At 41.8% G+C, this 15,085-nt stretch overlaps 2 protein-coding genes across 3 annotated transcripts in view; one reads left to right on the top strand and one right to left on the bottom strand.

Annotated features, from left to right (window-relative positions):
• Positions 1-130: 130 nt before the first annotated feature.
• Positions 131-5,468, top strand: LOC130186892 (major intrinsically disordered NOTCH2-binding receptor 1-like). Its single transcript, XM_056404218.1, has 3 exons — positions 131-1,731; positions 3,160-3,408; positions 4,779-5,468. The coding sequence occupies exons 1-3, from the start codon at positions 1,585-1,587 to the stop codon at positions 4,977-4,979; spliced, it is 597 nt and encodes a 198-aa protein (XP_056260193.1). The 5' UTR covers positions 131-1,584; the 3' UTR covers positions 4,980-5,468.
• A 1,112-nt stretch (positions 5,469-6,580) lies between these two features.
• Positions 6,581-15,085, bottom strand: part of slc12a2 (solute carrier family 12 member 2) — a 66,652-nt gene continuing 58,147 nt past the window's right edge. For both annotated transcript variants that reach the window (XM_056403182.1, XM_056403181.1), the window contains 4 exons: positions 12,855-12,941; positions 12,104-12,239; positions 11,746-11,813; positions 6,581-10,941 (listed from right to left, as the gene is read on the bottom strand). In XM_056403182.1, coding sequence (XP_056259157.1) covers positions 10,806-10,941; positions 11,746-11,813; positions 12,104-12,239; positions 12,855-12,941 — 427 coding nt within the window. In that variant the 3' untranslated portion in view covers positions 6,581-10,805. The remainder of the gene's footprint in view (positions 10,942-11,745; positions 11,814-12,103; positions 12,240-12,854; positions 12,942-15,085) is intronic.

Raw genomic sequence — 15,085 nt, 5'->3', positions numbered from 1 at the left:
TCTCTCTCTCTCTCTCCCTCCCTTACTCTCTCTCTCTCGCTCGCTGTGATTGCCTCCGTCTTCATCTTCCTGCCTGAGAGGAACATATTTCAATCTGTTGTGCACATTCACGCTCTCATCAGGAAGTGACATTTGGGATCAGGCAGATTAGTAAATGGTGAGGTTTAGGATCAGGTCTAGGATCAGGTCTTAGTCAGGTTGAGCAGGTTAGAGTAGTTTAGTTTAGGTTCAGGTTAATGTAACCATCATATATGACAGTATAACCTTGAGGTGGATTTAGACTGCATTAGTTAGTTGTACCTAATAAACGGAGCCAGCTGAGTGTGTTTATAATCCCTGCTTTCTACCAAACCATTTATAGATCAAATGTTTACTTGATTAATTGGGAAAATAATTAGCTGGTAATTATTGTAAATCACTTACACTGAATTTTTTTTAATGTTTATGTTATTATGTTATTAAAATGCCACGTTACAAAGGGGTTTACGAGTTGTAACTTAAGGGTTAATAATCAGTTAATACCTATAATGAAGTTTCAAAACATTAAAAACAAATCTGGGTTTGTCAGGTTGTGATAAAGTCATTTTATCCCTCTGAAACGTAATAATGTCAGTACAAAGGTTGGATATTTGGATATTTATTTCTATTAAGTGGTTAGTTGTTGATTCATGGATTGTGGTTCTAACTGCAACGCTTCATCCAGATGAGATCCAGATCACAATATAGGCAACACTTTATTTATCCAGGTCTACAAAATAAGATATATCACAAAAAGAAATATTAATAACAGAGATACAAAATTTCAGTGATTTGAATATATTATATTACATTCATGTCTGTATTTATATGGACAACAATCAGAATGTGTATTTAAATGCATCTAAATATTCATTCAAATATACAACCAACAGACAATAAGGTGACAAATTATAAGTGCATTCTGTTGTAGAAGTTAAAGAAGAGATCAGCATGGGAAAAGCTGAAGGTCTGAAACATATGTGTCATTTCAGTTTAGGTTTTTCTCGTGTGTCAGTTCAGATTCGGACCTGATGGTGGCACTAGAGGAGAAGGAAACAGCAGACTGCATCAGAATTATGGTGATTAGTTTTCAGCAGATTCAGCTCACTATATCATGAGTTAAAAAGCTGATCAACAGTGAATAGTGGCCTGATCAGAACAGAGCTAGCAGAAAGGTCAGGGGTCATCCTCAGGCTCCACCACAGCACAGCAAACGTGAGGTTAGAGATCAGGGATCGTAGCCTGAGTCCCGCATCACACAGCGAAGACTCTTCAGGCAGCAGCAGGTTTTACATAACACAGCACTCGGGTGACCACCTCCCTCTCTCTCTCTCTCTCTCTCTCTCTCTCTCTCTCTCTCTCTCTCTCTCTCTCTCTCGCTGACACTGTCGTTCTCAGCTGCAGGCTCTTAATGGCCAGGTTGGGTTACACACACCTGCAAGTGATACAGGGTCATAAATATCTTGCTCCTCATGAATTATTCCTGAGCTTGCAGGTTGTAGTGAGCATGTCCATCCAGGCGGGCAGCAGACAGGTGAAACAGTCAGTCAGTCAGTCAGAGGCAGAATGGACATCTCCGTTCTGCCCAACAACAACCATCCAGAGAAGTTCCTTCAGCTTGACGTGGGGATGCTGCCGGCCACACACGGCATGTTCCAGGTCGGGGCGCTCATGTCCAGTCAGAGACACTGGCAGAACAGGGTCTACTCCCAGGTAGGGACTCTCCCACAGCCTCTTACTGCGTCTTCATCCTCCGACTTGTTTCTCTTGTTTGACTTACAGACCAACCCCGACCACACCATTTATAAAATGTATCATCTTCTAGCAGAGACCTTGATCACAGTCTGGACCTGTGTAGATGTAGTGAGTTATACAGGTGGACAGGAGTGTGATCTAATGTGTGATTGACAATCATGTAGTGAAACAACAGAAGGAGCTTTGACCTCAGAGCTTCAGGTCCGGTCAAATAAAGTGAGGTGGGAGATAAAGAATAATATAACATATGTCTTTATAAATACATGTCATTTTTCACCAGGTTCAGTTGACGAGTATCTGTCCATTTTTGTTTGATGATGAATAAACTATTATGAATATGTGATACATTTAAAAGTCCATATAGTCTAAAGGTCTCTGTCATCATCATTTGATGCAAAAGAATTCAGATTGAGGTTTGATGTATGTGTCTAATATCAATTTGTTCAGGCAGATTTTTACTTGAATGAAAGAACTGGAGAACTTGATTTAAAATAGTGATGCACTGAAAAGTAAATTTTTATCTCAACACATTGTTGATTTGTTCCACATTTACAGAGCCTGATGACTCTAACACAACCTGACTGACTGACTGACTGAGTGACTGACCGACCGACCGACCGACCGACCAACCAACCTACTGACCGACCGACCGACCGACCGACCGACCGACCGACCTACTGACCGACCGACCGACCGACCAACCAACCTACTGACCGACCGACCGACCAACCGACCTACCGACCGACCGACCGACCGACCGACCGACCGACCTACTGACCGACCGACCGACCGACCGACCGACCGACCTACTGACCGACCGACCGACAAAGACTGAAGACATGGATGTAAAAACAACCGGATCAACAAAAGGAAAAATGAGCCAAATACTAGAAGCTACTGTTTAAAGGTTTATCTGGAATTAAACTAAATGAATCTTTCTTTATTTCTAAACCTTCAAACACAGACTTCAGATCAGATCAAGTCTCTGGTGAAGAATCTGCCTCATCTTTATCTAACGTCTCCAACAGGTTCAAACATGACTGACAGTGAGAGTTGGCTGGGATTGTTTTTCTCCTGTGTTGAACACAGTGTGTGTTCTATCACATTTTCAAAATAAAATAAAATTCATTCCGATGACTAATAACTCTGAGTACTTCATAGAAATGTAGTGGAGTCAAACGCACAGTATTTGTCTTTAAGTGTAGTGGAGTCAAAGTCAGAAGTTTACAAAAAAACTAAATACTCAAGTTAAGAACAGATAGTGGAAAAACATGCTTAAGTACAGAACCCCAGTAAATGTACTTTCTCACCTCTCTATCTATAGAGAGTGTGCGAGGCTACAAACAGGTGATGTGGTGAGAATTGAAATCCTCTCTGTCTCCACAGAGGGAGGGGAGGGTGAAGCCTGACAGCAGCTCTCCTCCGTCCCCAGAGGGAAGTCCTGTGGTGTTTGTGGACAGATACCTGGAGAAGCACATCACTCCAGTCACCTTCAAGTCCAACATCAAGAAGAACCCTCTGTACGCTGATATGAGATCCATGGAGCCAGTGGACAACGAGAAGTCCAAGCCCTCCTGGACTGTCAAGGAGTACGACACGCAAACCATCCACGGCAACCTGGCGAGTTACTTGAAGGTAATGCGGGGAGAGGAAGAGAAGGAGGAAGAGGAGGAAGGCTGTGGATTGATTGGTGTTTATTAGTGTTACTCCACCTTCACACTCTGCAAAGCAGTTAATATAAGGAGCCATTGCCAAAAGCCCCAGGTTCACTGCAGGTCATATGGTTTTTGACATTTGAATTGATTGTAGATTTCGGTGAAAATTTGCACCACAACACGACACAGAAGGATTCTGTCTCTGCTGTAGTTTTTATTCTGCCGACATGGTTTTAATCAAATTATTATAAACTAATCCAACTGCACAAAACAGGTTAAAGCAGCTTGTTTTGGACTGAAAACCCTTAACTCCATCACACTGAGGTTTTTTTTTTCTTTTCTTTTTACCAACTAGTCCCTGCTATGTCCAATAAGTAGATATTATCAGTATGTAATAATAACCAGTAAAATAACCAGTTTAAAGAGAAAAGTTGAACTTCTCTTCACCAGTTTCCTTTTCTCTTTTCTCATGTGACAGTTTGCAAACTTTGTCCAGCGAACCCTGAACTCCTTCAGTCATTATTCAGCTGCTGAACGAATAGTGTCTCTGCTTGTTGTGATTAAATGGTTTGTATCTGACACAGTGATGTGATGCATCACTGCCACCCTCTGTTCATTAAGGGCCCCTGCTCCTCACACACTCCTCTCCGGGCTGTATCCACACTGACAGGACTGAGGCTCACAGCCATGTTGTGTTTAAACTGACATGTTGTGGTTCTTTTAGAGGCTGATTATGATCAGACTTGATATATCAAATTTGACGACTTCATGTTGTAAATAAAACTAACTGAATGAAATCAGTTTTTTCAGGGTCTGCACATTACCCAGACCAGTCATTGCTGTGGATGCCCCCATGTTATTATCATATAAACAAGGGAAACATAGGAAATTCTTTTTATAAATTTTTTTAACATTAAAAATTATATATATATTTTTACATTGGAAAGTATATGTATTATTGATTATATATAATTTCTATAATTAAAAGTGACAAGATTTTTTTTTACATTAAAAGTCATATAATTTCTTTTTACATAAAGAATATGTAAAACGAAAAATAATATGATTACATTGAACATTGAGAGAACACTCATTACATTAAAATCTGTAATTTTGTTTTCCATTAAATCAACAACAATCATGACTTTAAGTTTACCATTCATTTGACAAATGTCCTCAAACTTCATCTTTGGGTTGAGTCTCTTCAGCTGTGACAGACACAGGGGCAACAGGCAGGTTACAGACTAATGCATATCAGTGAGCAGAGGCATTAATGGCCGCAGGAACCTCAGAGCTCATTTGTTCATGGTGATGTTTCATAGCTCAGTGTATTTTCATTTTCCCACGCAGGAGGAAGAGAAGACTCCTAAAGATATGGACTTCTGGCTCGAGGACCTCTACACACCAGGATTTGACTCCTTACTGAAGAAGACAGAAGCCAAACATAAAAGAAAAAGACTTTGTAAAATTCTGTTTTCAGTCATTTTCTCTGTTTGTGTGGTTCTTATTGTTATTATAGTTCCAGTGGTGGTTCTACAGAAGAAAAACTAATGGAGGAAGATGCTGTTGTACAACTCTTAGGACCTCACCTCTTTGTTAGTGGTCATAGATTTTCCTGGTGAATACTGTAGTAGCTTAAAAATCTGGCTTTGCAAGATTTGAAAATACAGACAGATGACCAGTTTGCACCGTGAACAAAGATATAATCACACAAAAGCTCCAGTGGCTTTACACAGTAACATGACACCAAGTGGAGGTCCAGTTTCTGCTGCCCTCTAGTGGTGTAACCTCTGACCTGCAGTGATGTTACGTTCAGTACACTGTGACATCACTGTGTGGTTAAGCTGCAACAGACACATCTGACCAGACTGACTTGAAACTTTCAGCCAGTGAGAGCAGTGAAACCTTTAAGGTTATCTCCAGATCACCAGTTAACTGTTTCATTTAATGAAGAAAAGCATTTTGTTATCCCCAAAGAAAACTATACTGCAACCACTTCATATATTTCATATTTCTTTTAATAAAAAATTATTTAAAGCAGCTGCTCTGCTCCCCTGTAAATATATGTAACTTTGTTTTCATCTTTTGTTAAATTGTTATTTTTTGTATTGTTATTAATGATAAACTGTCTGCAAAGTTTAGTAAATATACAGTATGTTAAGTGTATACACTCACCGAGCATTTTATTAGGAACACCTATGCACCTGCTTAATCATGCAACTATCCAATCAGCCAATCGTGTGGCAGCATAAACTCCTGCAGATCCAGGTGAGAAGCTTCAGTTGATGTTCACATTAAAGTGTTTGATGAATGTTTCTCAAACTGCTGATCTCCTGGATTTTCCCTCACAAGTGTCTAGAGTTTTTACTCTGAATGGAGCAACAACAAAAGCATCCAGTGAGCAGCAGCTCTGTGTTGATGAGAGAGGTCAGAGGTCAGAGGTCAGAGGAGAATGGACAGACTGGCTGGAGCTGGCAGAAAGGCTACGGTACCTCAGATAACCTTTACAACTGTGCTGAGTAGAAAAGCTTCAGAGTGAACAACACGTCCAACCTTCAGCAGCAGAAGACCACGTCAGGTTCCACTTCCTGTCACCAAGACCAGAGACCCGAGGCTGCAGTGGACACAGACTCACCAACACTGGACAGCTGAAGACCTGGTCTGATGGATCTGGATCTGTGCTGAGGCAGCAGATGGTGTAATGCTGGTGGTGGAGGTGTGATGGTGTGGGGAATGTGTATTGTTGTTACCGACCATGTTCATCCATTCATGGACACAGTTCACCATCTTCTCACGGCTCCTTCCAGCAGGATCATGCTCCATGTCACAAACTGGTTTCATCAACATGACAGTGAGTTCAGTGAACTTGGAGGACTGGGAGTTAGGGGCGGAGTCAGGGGCGGAGTCAGACACTGCCAAGACAGAAACACTGAGCAGCTCACTGAGCCTCAGAAACCTGTGGGTGACGTCATGGAGGCTACGCCCATCTTTATTTACAGTCTGTGGCTGCGGCCCCCAGGATGGCACCCACTGCTTTAAAGGATCTTAACTGTAGCTGATTGTTGAACACACTGTTTTTTGTAGCTACCTACTGTATCTTTCAACTTATCGTAACCACTGCACTGAGCACAAAAGGAGACTTCAAATGTAACTGATTTCATTTGTTTTATTTATTGCAATAAAGATGTACAAAGTATTGGTAATCATAAATGTTAAAATGTTAGAAAAAGCATATCTGTAACTGTTAACAGTACAGTGTATCAAAACATTACTGCTTCAACCGGCTGGGTCGATTCCATCCACGTTAAGAGTGAAAGCAGGAGAAAACAGGTTTGATCTGCCTTTGTCGTGATGTCTCTTCTTCAAAAGGCATTGAAAAAAAGATAGAAATACAGACTCAAAGAGAAAAGAGACAATCTGCTAAAATCAAAAAGGCAACAAAAGAAAAAAAAAAAAAAATCAACATGCAAATTAACTTACATCTAAAACCAAAATATTAAAGACAGAAAAAAAGCGGAGAAGAGTCTAAACTAAAATAAATATCTTTCTCCATATTGAAATTCGACGTAGTTTTTCCACTCCCTTAATTTATGTCATTAGACTACAAAGTTTATTTACAGGTTAGTTGAAGTTGCAGTGTGGACCAGGTGTCCACCACCATGAGATATTAAGACCAGTTTATGGTTTTTGTTACACTGTTATCCATCATCATGGCTCGACACATGACGGGGGGGTGGGGGGGGGGACTGGAGAGTAGAGGGGCTTTGGCAAAAAAATGACATACAATGATTAGAGGATGTCACGGGACGTGGCGGCTGACGTATGAGCAAAGGTGACATTTGGTTTGTTCAGAGAACACAGTATATTATTAGACAAGCGTCAGAGTCTATCTATCAGGACATAAATGAAGAAAACAATACACACAAACACTATTATTTGGTTGCACAATGTCGACAGGAGGATCTTTAGTTTCGTTGAAAGTTACATAATAAAGACAGAGATCCCCTCCAGCTCAGACTGATACATTTATATGTGTATAGATATATAGTTTTTTCTTTAAATGTACAAATATAGAGTAACCCGTGTTCTTGTTTGTAATGTTGCTCTCTAACAGCGAGGGAGGGTGAGCGCTTCACAGCAGAACAATGAACCAACTTTAAAGATACACTCCTCCATTTTGTGGTAGTTCACACCAGCGGCCCCCAAACATCAAAACCTCCCTCTGACTCCTGGGTGTTTGAAACAAGTCTGACATAAAGTACAGCATGTGACCTGTATTAACGTACTTTACTACTTTGTACGAAGAGGAAATGATTCAATAGTTGCACTGACATACATGAAAGAAGTGTAGCTGCAGTGATTTAGTGTTGTACTTTCATAAAGCTGCGTGACAGATTTTTAAATCAAAGCAGCAGAGGTAGAGAGATTTTGATTTTACCAGACATTCACCAGTCCTAGAAAGATTGAATTCGGTCTAACTGGATTAGGTTCTGGATCACATTCTGGATCAGGTTTACTTTTCCTCTGGTCTCTTCTACTGAAACATTATTATTGTGCGGTGTGTTTGGGAAGGTTTTCCACAGGTCCAACCCAGACTGGGTCCAAGAAGACATTTTGTCTTTTGGGGGCCGCTTTTGTCTCCTACATGTGAACCAGGGATGGTCTTTGACTGCACCTTCAAGGTTTAAAAAAGTTTACTAAGGGTATATTCAATACACCGGTGAGCATATAGTTAACGTGTATGTTCTGAATGTATATACACACTCATAACGCAGAGTGCAGAGTGATGGGACGCAGCTGTGTGAATCCTAACAGCTCGGTGAAGCCGACACACAGCACGCTGCTAACTACAGTTCATATACAAGAGAATGGAAAAGAAAAGGAGGCTATGTGTGCTACTTCCTAGCGGTAGTGTTCATTATTATACAGTACATTCAACTAACCTAAGCATTGTGTCACATTCCTCTTCTGAAGTTGCATACAGTAAGAGACAGGATACATTAAAGTAACGAGCTAAATGCTAAAACTGTTTCTGAGGGAAAAGATGTGGATTACAAATAAAAAGAACCTTGTTTTATTTCATCAGTTTTGTGGCAGTTTCTGATCGATAATCAATAATCCCCAGTTCTAGGCCGAACAGTTTAACAGTTGAACTGGACAGGGAGGAAAACCTCATCCTGCTCACACCGACCCCCTCAGGTTGTCCACTGTTCAAATGGACTATTGATTTCTCAGGGCAAAAAGAACATTAATGAGGGAACTTAAACTGAACTCAAGGCGTGTTCAGACTGAACACTCATCTTTGTGTCGTGTTGTTGTTTCAATAGTTTTCCATTCGTCTTTTTTCTCTGTACAGAGACTCAACTCCTTTGGTTTGTTTCTCCTCGTGAAATGAAACCTCAGGATCTTTCTTCATGCCGAAACATTTAAACTCAAGCAAATGTGTCTTTGCCTCCATTTGCATCTCTGCATTGATTTCATAAGCAGTGGTGACACATTCAGTCTGAACACACCTTCAAAATAAACGTAACTTTACTTCTCCAGAAAGCAGCAGCTGCAGATCAGTAACAGCAGAAACCAGCTTTTAAATCAGGGTAGTTACATCAGAGCTATGTGGTTATCCGAAAATACGTTTGAGCTGTTCAGAAAATCAGTGATTCAAACTGTGAATGATCGATGTGGCTTCTACTGGAGCCACAGTGCCAGTGCTGTTCAGAGAAAGGATTCAAGCAAAGACGTGCCCCTTTAAATGGACCGAGGGGAGCGGATCCGTTCACGAAAAGGAGCGACGGACTTTTATTACAAGTACTGATGAAACACAAGCTCATATGCATAGAGGTAAAGCTTTACTCAGCCTGGACACATTCTCATGTCACATTCTTCCTATTAGCAAGTCTTCCAGAGGGGAAGCCTGCACGTCATTCATTCTCTCTTAGTGGGAGTGGGAGACCAGCGTCTATCATACAGCCACACAGGCCACCGACCGCCTGACCAGCAACACGCCGGCCTGCGGGCAGCGCTCTAACAGACCCCTGCAGCTGGACTATGGGAAGAAAATTGAGATGCATATACAGTACAGAAGACGGCTGTGCTGAAACACTTCTAACACGTTACTATTGGATTGTTATCGTCTGAATTGACCCACTAACCGTCCAGCCAGTATGGCTTATAAGAGGAAAGGAACTCGTGACAATTGTTAATAGTTGTAGCATTAAGGCAAAGTTTTAACTAGCTTGTTGGGTCGAGTGATTTCTTCACAGGGAAAGAACATAGACACAGAAACACAAAGAAACACGTAATTCAGTCAATCAGCAGCTACATGGGAGAGTTAGCTTAACGCCTGACGAGGCTCGAGAAAAACTAAGTTCCCAAAAAAAAAAAAAGATCTTAAATTTAAGACCCATGTACAATTTTTTAGGCGCTGTGCCTAAAAGATAAATTGTGTCTCTATCAAGTAGCTGAGGTGTAAATATTTACCAGCTCTAAAAAGGAAGACCCCAAAATTTGACTATAATTTAAATGCTATGGCCCAAAATAAACATGTTGATTCGGGTAAAGTAGAAACGACAGAGAAAGTCTGCAATCAAGTGGAGACCCTTCATTAAATCCATGCAATCCACCGGCATTAACACAACGCTCCAACTATGAAGGAATCACATTAAAAACTCAATAAAACTAACTATTATCCACCAATATAATAGGTACTATTGTCAATCTGGATAGAGATTATTTCTTCTGATTCAACTGGAAGGCACATCCATAAGGCTTTAGAAGGTGTTGCAAAGCATTCTGCATGGTTCTATCTCAGGACTTAAGGAAAACAACAGGGTGATTATTGCTGCATCACAAACACAACGACTGGTCCAACTAACTCAACAAGTATGACATCAAGATATTCATGAGGACGACAACGTGAACTTTGTGCACGACTGGTCTGGAGCCTGAGAGAAATCAACTTTGACAAAACGGAATTTCTTGCTGAGTAAAATTAGAAGAAACTGGAGCTACAGGAGAAAAACCCAGACATCTTGGAAAGAAGTGAAAGAAAGGAGCAGAGTGGGCAACGTCACAACCCTCACCCACCCCAACCCAACCCTGACATTCCTCCATTACTTGTAGAGCATTTACACATCTCAACCCATATCTCTCCCTCCATCTTTACTGACATAACCAGCGTTATTTCCATCAGTGGCTGTGTGTGTGTGTTTTAACCGTCTCTGAAGTTTATGTGCTGCACCTTGAGGTGTCGACTGTAAATGGGATGGATGTGTGTGTGTTTGTGTGTGTGTGTGTGTGTGTGTTGTGTGTGTGTGTCTGCACCCAGAGGCAGACAGGGGATGTGAGATTTAAAAACTTGATTTTCTTCTGTGTGTGTGTTTAAGAGTAGAAGGTGAGGACACTCTGGTGGTTGCCGCGCACCAGCAGGATGGGCGGCAGGTCCTTGGACAACACCTCCAGCCAGGCCATGTAGAGAGCGCTGGACACGGCGCCCTTCCTGGCCAGCGGCAGGCTCCTGCACAGAGGAAGAGTAGAGGGTGATCGTCAGTGTGGCTGCTTTCATTTAAATCATTTGATACTGGCACCAAGTACTGAACCCAAACTAATCATGTGTTGTATATTTGGAGAAATAAATGTTTCCATAAAACCCTGTTTGTTAACAAAATAAGAGCATGATAACATGTCTGGAGAGACTGGCTCTGTCCCAATACCAGGCTCTGTCCCAATACCCCCCCCCCCCAAATCCACTTGGGCCAGCCTTTAATTTCCTTGGACTGAGATACTGACTGGAATAAGATGAATATAGTTTACCAAAATGTTAAATATATGAGGCAAACTCCTGCCTCTCGTCATGATTGGTTCTTATCAGTCATGACTGCCGGACAGTAGTGAATGCAACATAATAATGACACAATAGTCACAATCACACTGCTGAATATGAAGAGCACGGCTCAAGACCGATAAGCACCAATGTGATAGATCATTAATCATAACGCAAGTAAAAGTTTGAAATAATCATGATATTGATCTGAAGTCACATCATCCAGCTCTGATCACATGGAAGTTTTCTGTGTCTCTACACTCTCCAGACGGGAGGAGCAGATGTTGATGCTACAAAAGAACAGCCCCTCAAACACTCCTCCATTAAAACAGAAGCTTCAGTCAGCAAGTTGTTTTTGTTGGAGAACTTCCTGTCCTGAGGTGACTGGAGGTCATTTCAAGTAAAGATGAAACACCAGCAGAGCAGAGTAAAACACAACTACTGTTACTGAAACTGTTACACTAACAACACACACACACACACACACGTGCAGCTTACATGACGATGAGGTTGGCTGTGCTCGAGTGCTCCTTCAGTAGCTCGTTGAGTCTGATCTGACGATTAGTCTGAAGACAAAACAAACAAACACAGGTTCAAACACTCAGGTATCCACTTACCAGATGATTATCACAAGCTGCTGCAGCGCTGAGCTGCAGACCAGCTCACAGTGTTTCACTCTGACTGCAGTGAACCAGAAACACATTCACTCCCCTGACATTTTCTGCTGCTGCGAAGGCTTTGATAGATGTGATCATATGGGCCTTTGTTCAGCACTGACACAGTGTTCAAACCGGTGAAGTTAAAACAGACTGATACAGTGAGTTACAGTGAGACTGAGTGAGTAGGAGGCACTGACCTTGGCGCGGTACAGCTCCAGCTCGTTGTCTGTGATCCTCCACGGTTCACTGTTCTTTAGCCTCTCAGCCGCCTCCTGCTCCATGTCGTCCTCCTTCAGCCGGTACGGCTCGATCAACTCCTCGAAGGCCGTCACGCTGCACAGCAACAGAGACATGGTCAGTGAGGGAGGAGGAATCCAGGTCTGTGATCCTGGATCGACCACGGTAGTTAATGATTATAATGAAGGACAGAAAAAGGTGGAACTCCATAAAACTTAAATCATAATGTAACTGTGACTAACCTTTAACAACAGTGTCCTGCTGACATTTTATCTTGTGATGATTTTATTTATTGATCTTGTCTTTGTGCAGCACTTTGATTGGCTGCTGCTGTTTTTTTAAATTGTGCTTTATGAATAAATTTGATTTGACAACAACAGAGTGATGTCGTAGTTACTACTCTGCTGCTCTCACTTTCTCTTCTCACTAAACAAAATCAGTCTTTATTTAACACTATTAAGTTACCATGACTGAAAGTCAACACTTTCTGCAGTTTGGTTTCAAGTTAAAAGCCAGTGGTTTAACAACGGTTTGAAAAATGACAAATCAGACACAATGGGACTGAATCAGTGACTCTGCTGCTGTAGGGATGGAATCAGTGCTGTAGAAAGGTGCATTACACTGAGTTGAGCATGTGTAGGAATGACAGGTAAAACATGACTGAGCTGGTAGAAAAGCTTTGCTGTTTGAAGGTTATTGAAGAGGACTTACTGCTCCTTCTTGGGCTTGGTGTTTATGTCTCCCAGCACAGTGATGTCAGAGAAGTCTATCCTGAACTTGCTCAGCAGAGTGGCCATCCTGCACAGAGAGCACAAAAGCAAAGAGCTTTCAGGTAAATACAGGAAACCAGCTGGAAGAGATTTTCAATCCCAGAAGCCGAGGACAGAGATAAGAGCAGCGAGTCGACCCCGAGAGGCAGAAGACTCCGCTTTAAAGATCTGTTTGATCGTGGAGTCTCTGGGAGGACGGGGGCAGGTGGGAGAGGGTTTACTGTGGCATTCTGTGTAAGAGAGTCATTTCCTCTATGTTCAACTTCAAAGAAAGAGCCTGAAAGCATCATCTGTCAGGTGTGGAGCGCTTTAGACCATAGCAGGTTCCAGCTGTTGTATCTCTCTGCCATGTTCCTCGTACCAGCAGTTTGAATCTGTACAGGAGCCAGAGCATGGGCCTGGGTTTTGCTTCTGATTTCCTGAATCAATTCAATTCCAATTCACAAGGTGCTGATTTGGTTCAGTAACAACAACAACCTACTGAATCAGCTTCTCAGAGAAGTAAAGCTGCACGTTTCTCCTCTAACCTGCTGCATTATTAACAAGAATCACCTCCTTCTGGTTGTTGTCTGTGTGTTTCTTTGACCTTTGACCTTTTGGATATAAAATGTCATCACTTCATTTTATCCTTATGGAGATTTGAGTTAAATTCATAGAGTTATGGCCAAAAACCTGTTTTGTGAGGTCACAGTGACCTTTGACCTTTTACTTAACCTCTAATCAGTAAATCAATGAGTCCAAATGAATGTTTGTGCCAAATCTGAAGAAGTTCCATCAAGGTGTTACTGAGATATCGTGTCCATGAGAAGGAGACGGACTGATGGACGGACAACCTGAAAACAATTTGGCTCCATTTCTGACTGTCACTGGTGCAGAGGCAAAAAATATCAGTATTTACATTACAAGATGTTATATTAATGCACTTTTATTTGACATGACCCACAGTTTAGCAGTCAGTAATGTGCCTTGCTAACATACGCTGGTATAGCTACAGCGTGAACCAACAGCTGCATACAGCGTCTTCTTCTATCGGCTTCTTCTTGCACTTGACTTTTCTTTTGTCCGGCTCTTCTCCATCTTCACTGTTTTTAAATTAGAAAATACAGCCTCACATCTGCCTTCAGAGGAGCTGCGTCTGCCATGTTTTTATCTCTCGCATGACCAGATCTCGTAGCACGAGGAGGCTGGTCACACAAGGTTACAGCCCCACACGTCCACAGGAGACTGTAAAGTCGATATCAGATTATTCACACGAAGATCAATTTGATCAATTTGTGATTACTGCAGAGATCAAAAAACACACAGCATTAAACCTGCCTGTTGGTGAAGACATACTGTGTGAGTCTGTGCATGTTTGACAGGGAAAACATTGAATCTGTTGAAATGGACAGTCTGTAGTTTTGTAGCAAACACAAAGGGGATTTCAAAGTGCACGCTGAGATAAAAGCCTCGGCTGCTAGCACCAAGCTAATTTTATCCAACAAAAGGAAGTAGGAGGCAGCTGTAGGAGACAATGAGAGACAGTTAGAGTGGGGGGAAAAGAGAGAGAGAGAAAGTGTGTGTGTGTGTGTGTGTGTGTGTGTGTGTGTGTGTGTGTGTGTGTGTGTGTGTAAGAGAGCGTGTGTATTAGCAGCAGAGGGTGACAGATGCTTCTGTGCTGTTTCTGTCATGAAGGTTCAGGTTGATGCAGATAAAGATCATATTGAAATCATATGAAATGTTCCATCTTTAAAGGAGCAGTGCAACATTTTGGGAAACAGGCTCATTTATCAGTCTCATGTACAGAGCTGGAGTCAGAACATGGTTAAGTTAGCTTAGCATAAACACTGGAGGCAGAGGAAAAAGCTAACCTGAAAAAAAAGCTGACAGTTTGACGTGTTTTATTTTTGGTTGGACTTGCCCAGTAAGCATAGCGACTGTATCTGGTAACCCAGGCAACAGCTGGAGACAGAGGTACTGGGTGTGTGTTTGTCAGAACTAAGCATACACACATAATAGGCATAACTGTTCATTCACAGTCACATCAACAACACACAGCATGTTCATCAACTGTAGACATATCAGCTAGCTGTTTCCGGTTGTCATGCTAAGCTAAGCTAAGCACATTCTGACTCCAGCTCATTCACAGAAAGGAAACATGTTGAACTTCTCCTTTAATAATAGATAGCAAAC

The sequence above is a fragment of the Seriola aureovittata genome, chromosome 18, assembly GCF_021018895.1.
Source record: "Seriola aureovittata isolate HTS-2021-v1 ecotype China chromosome 18, ASM2101889v1, whole genome shotgun sequence".
NCBI classification, from domain to species: domain Eukaryota; kingdom Metazoa; phylum Chordata; class Actinopteri; order Carangiformes; family Carangidae; genus Seriola; species Seriola aureovittata.
Note: the sequence above shows the minus strand (reverse complement) of the source record. Positions and strands in the feature narration are given on the sequence as shown.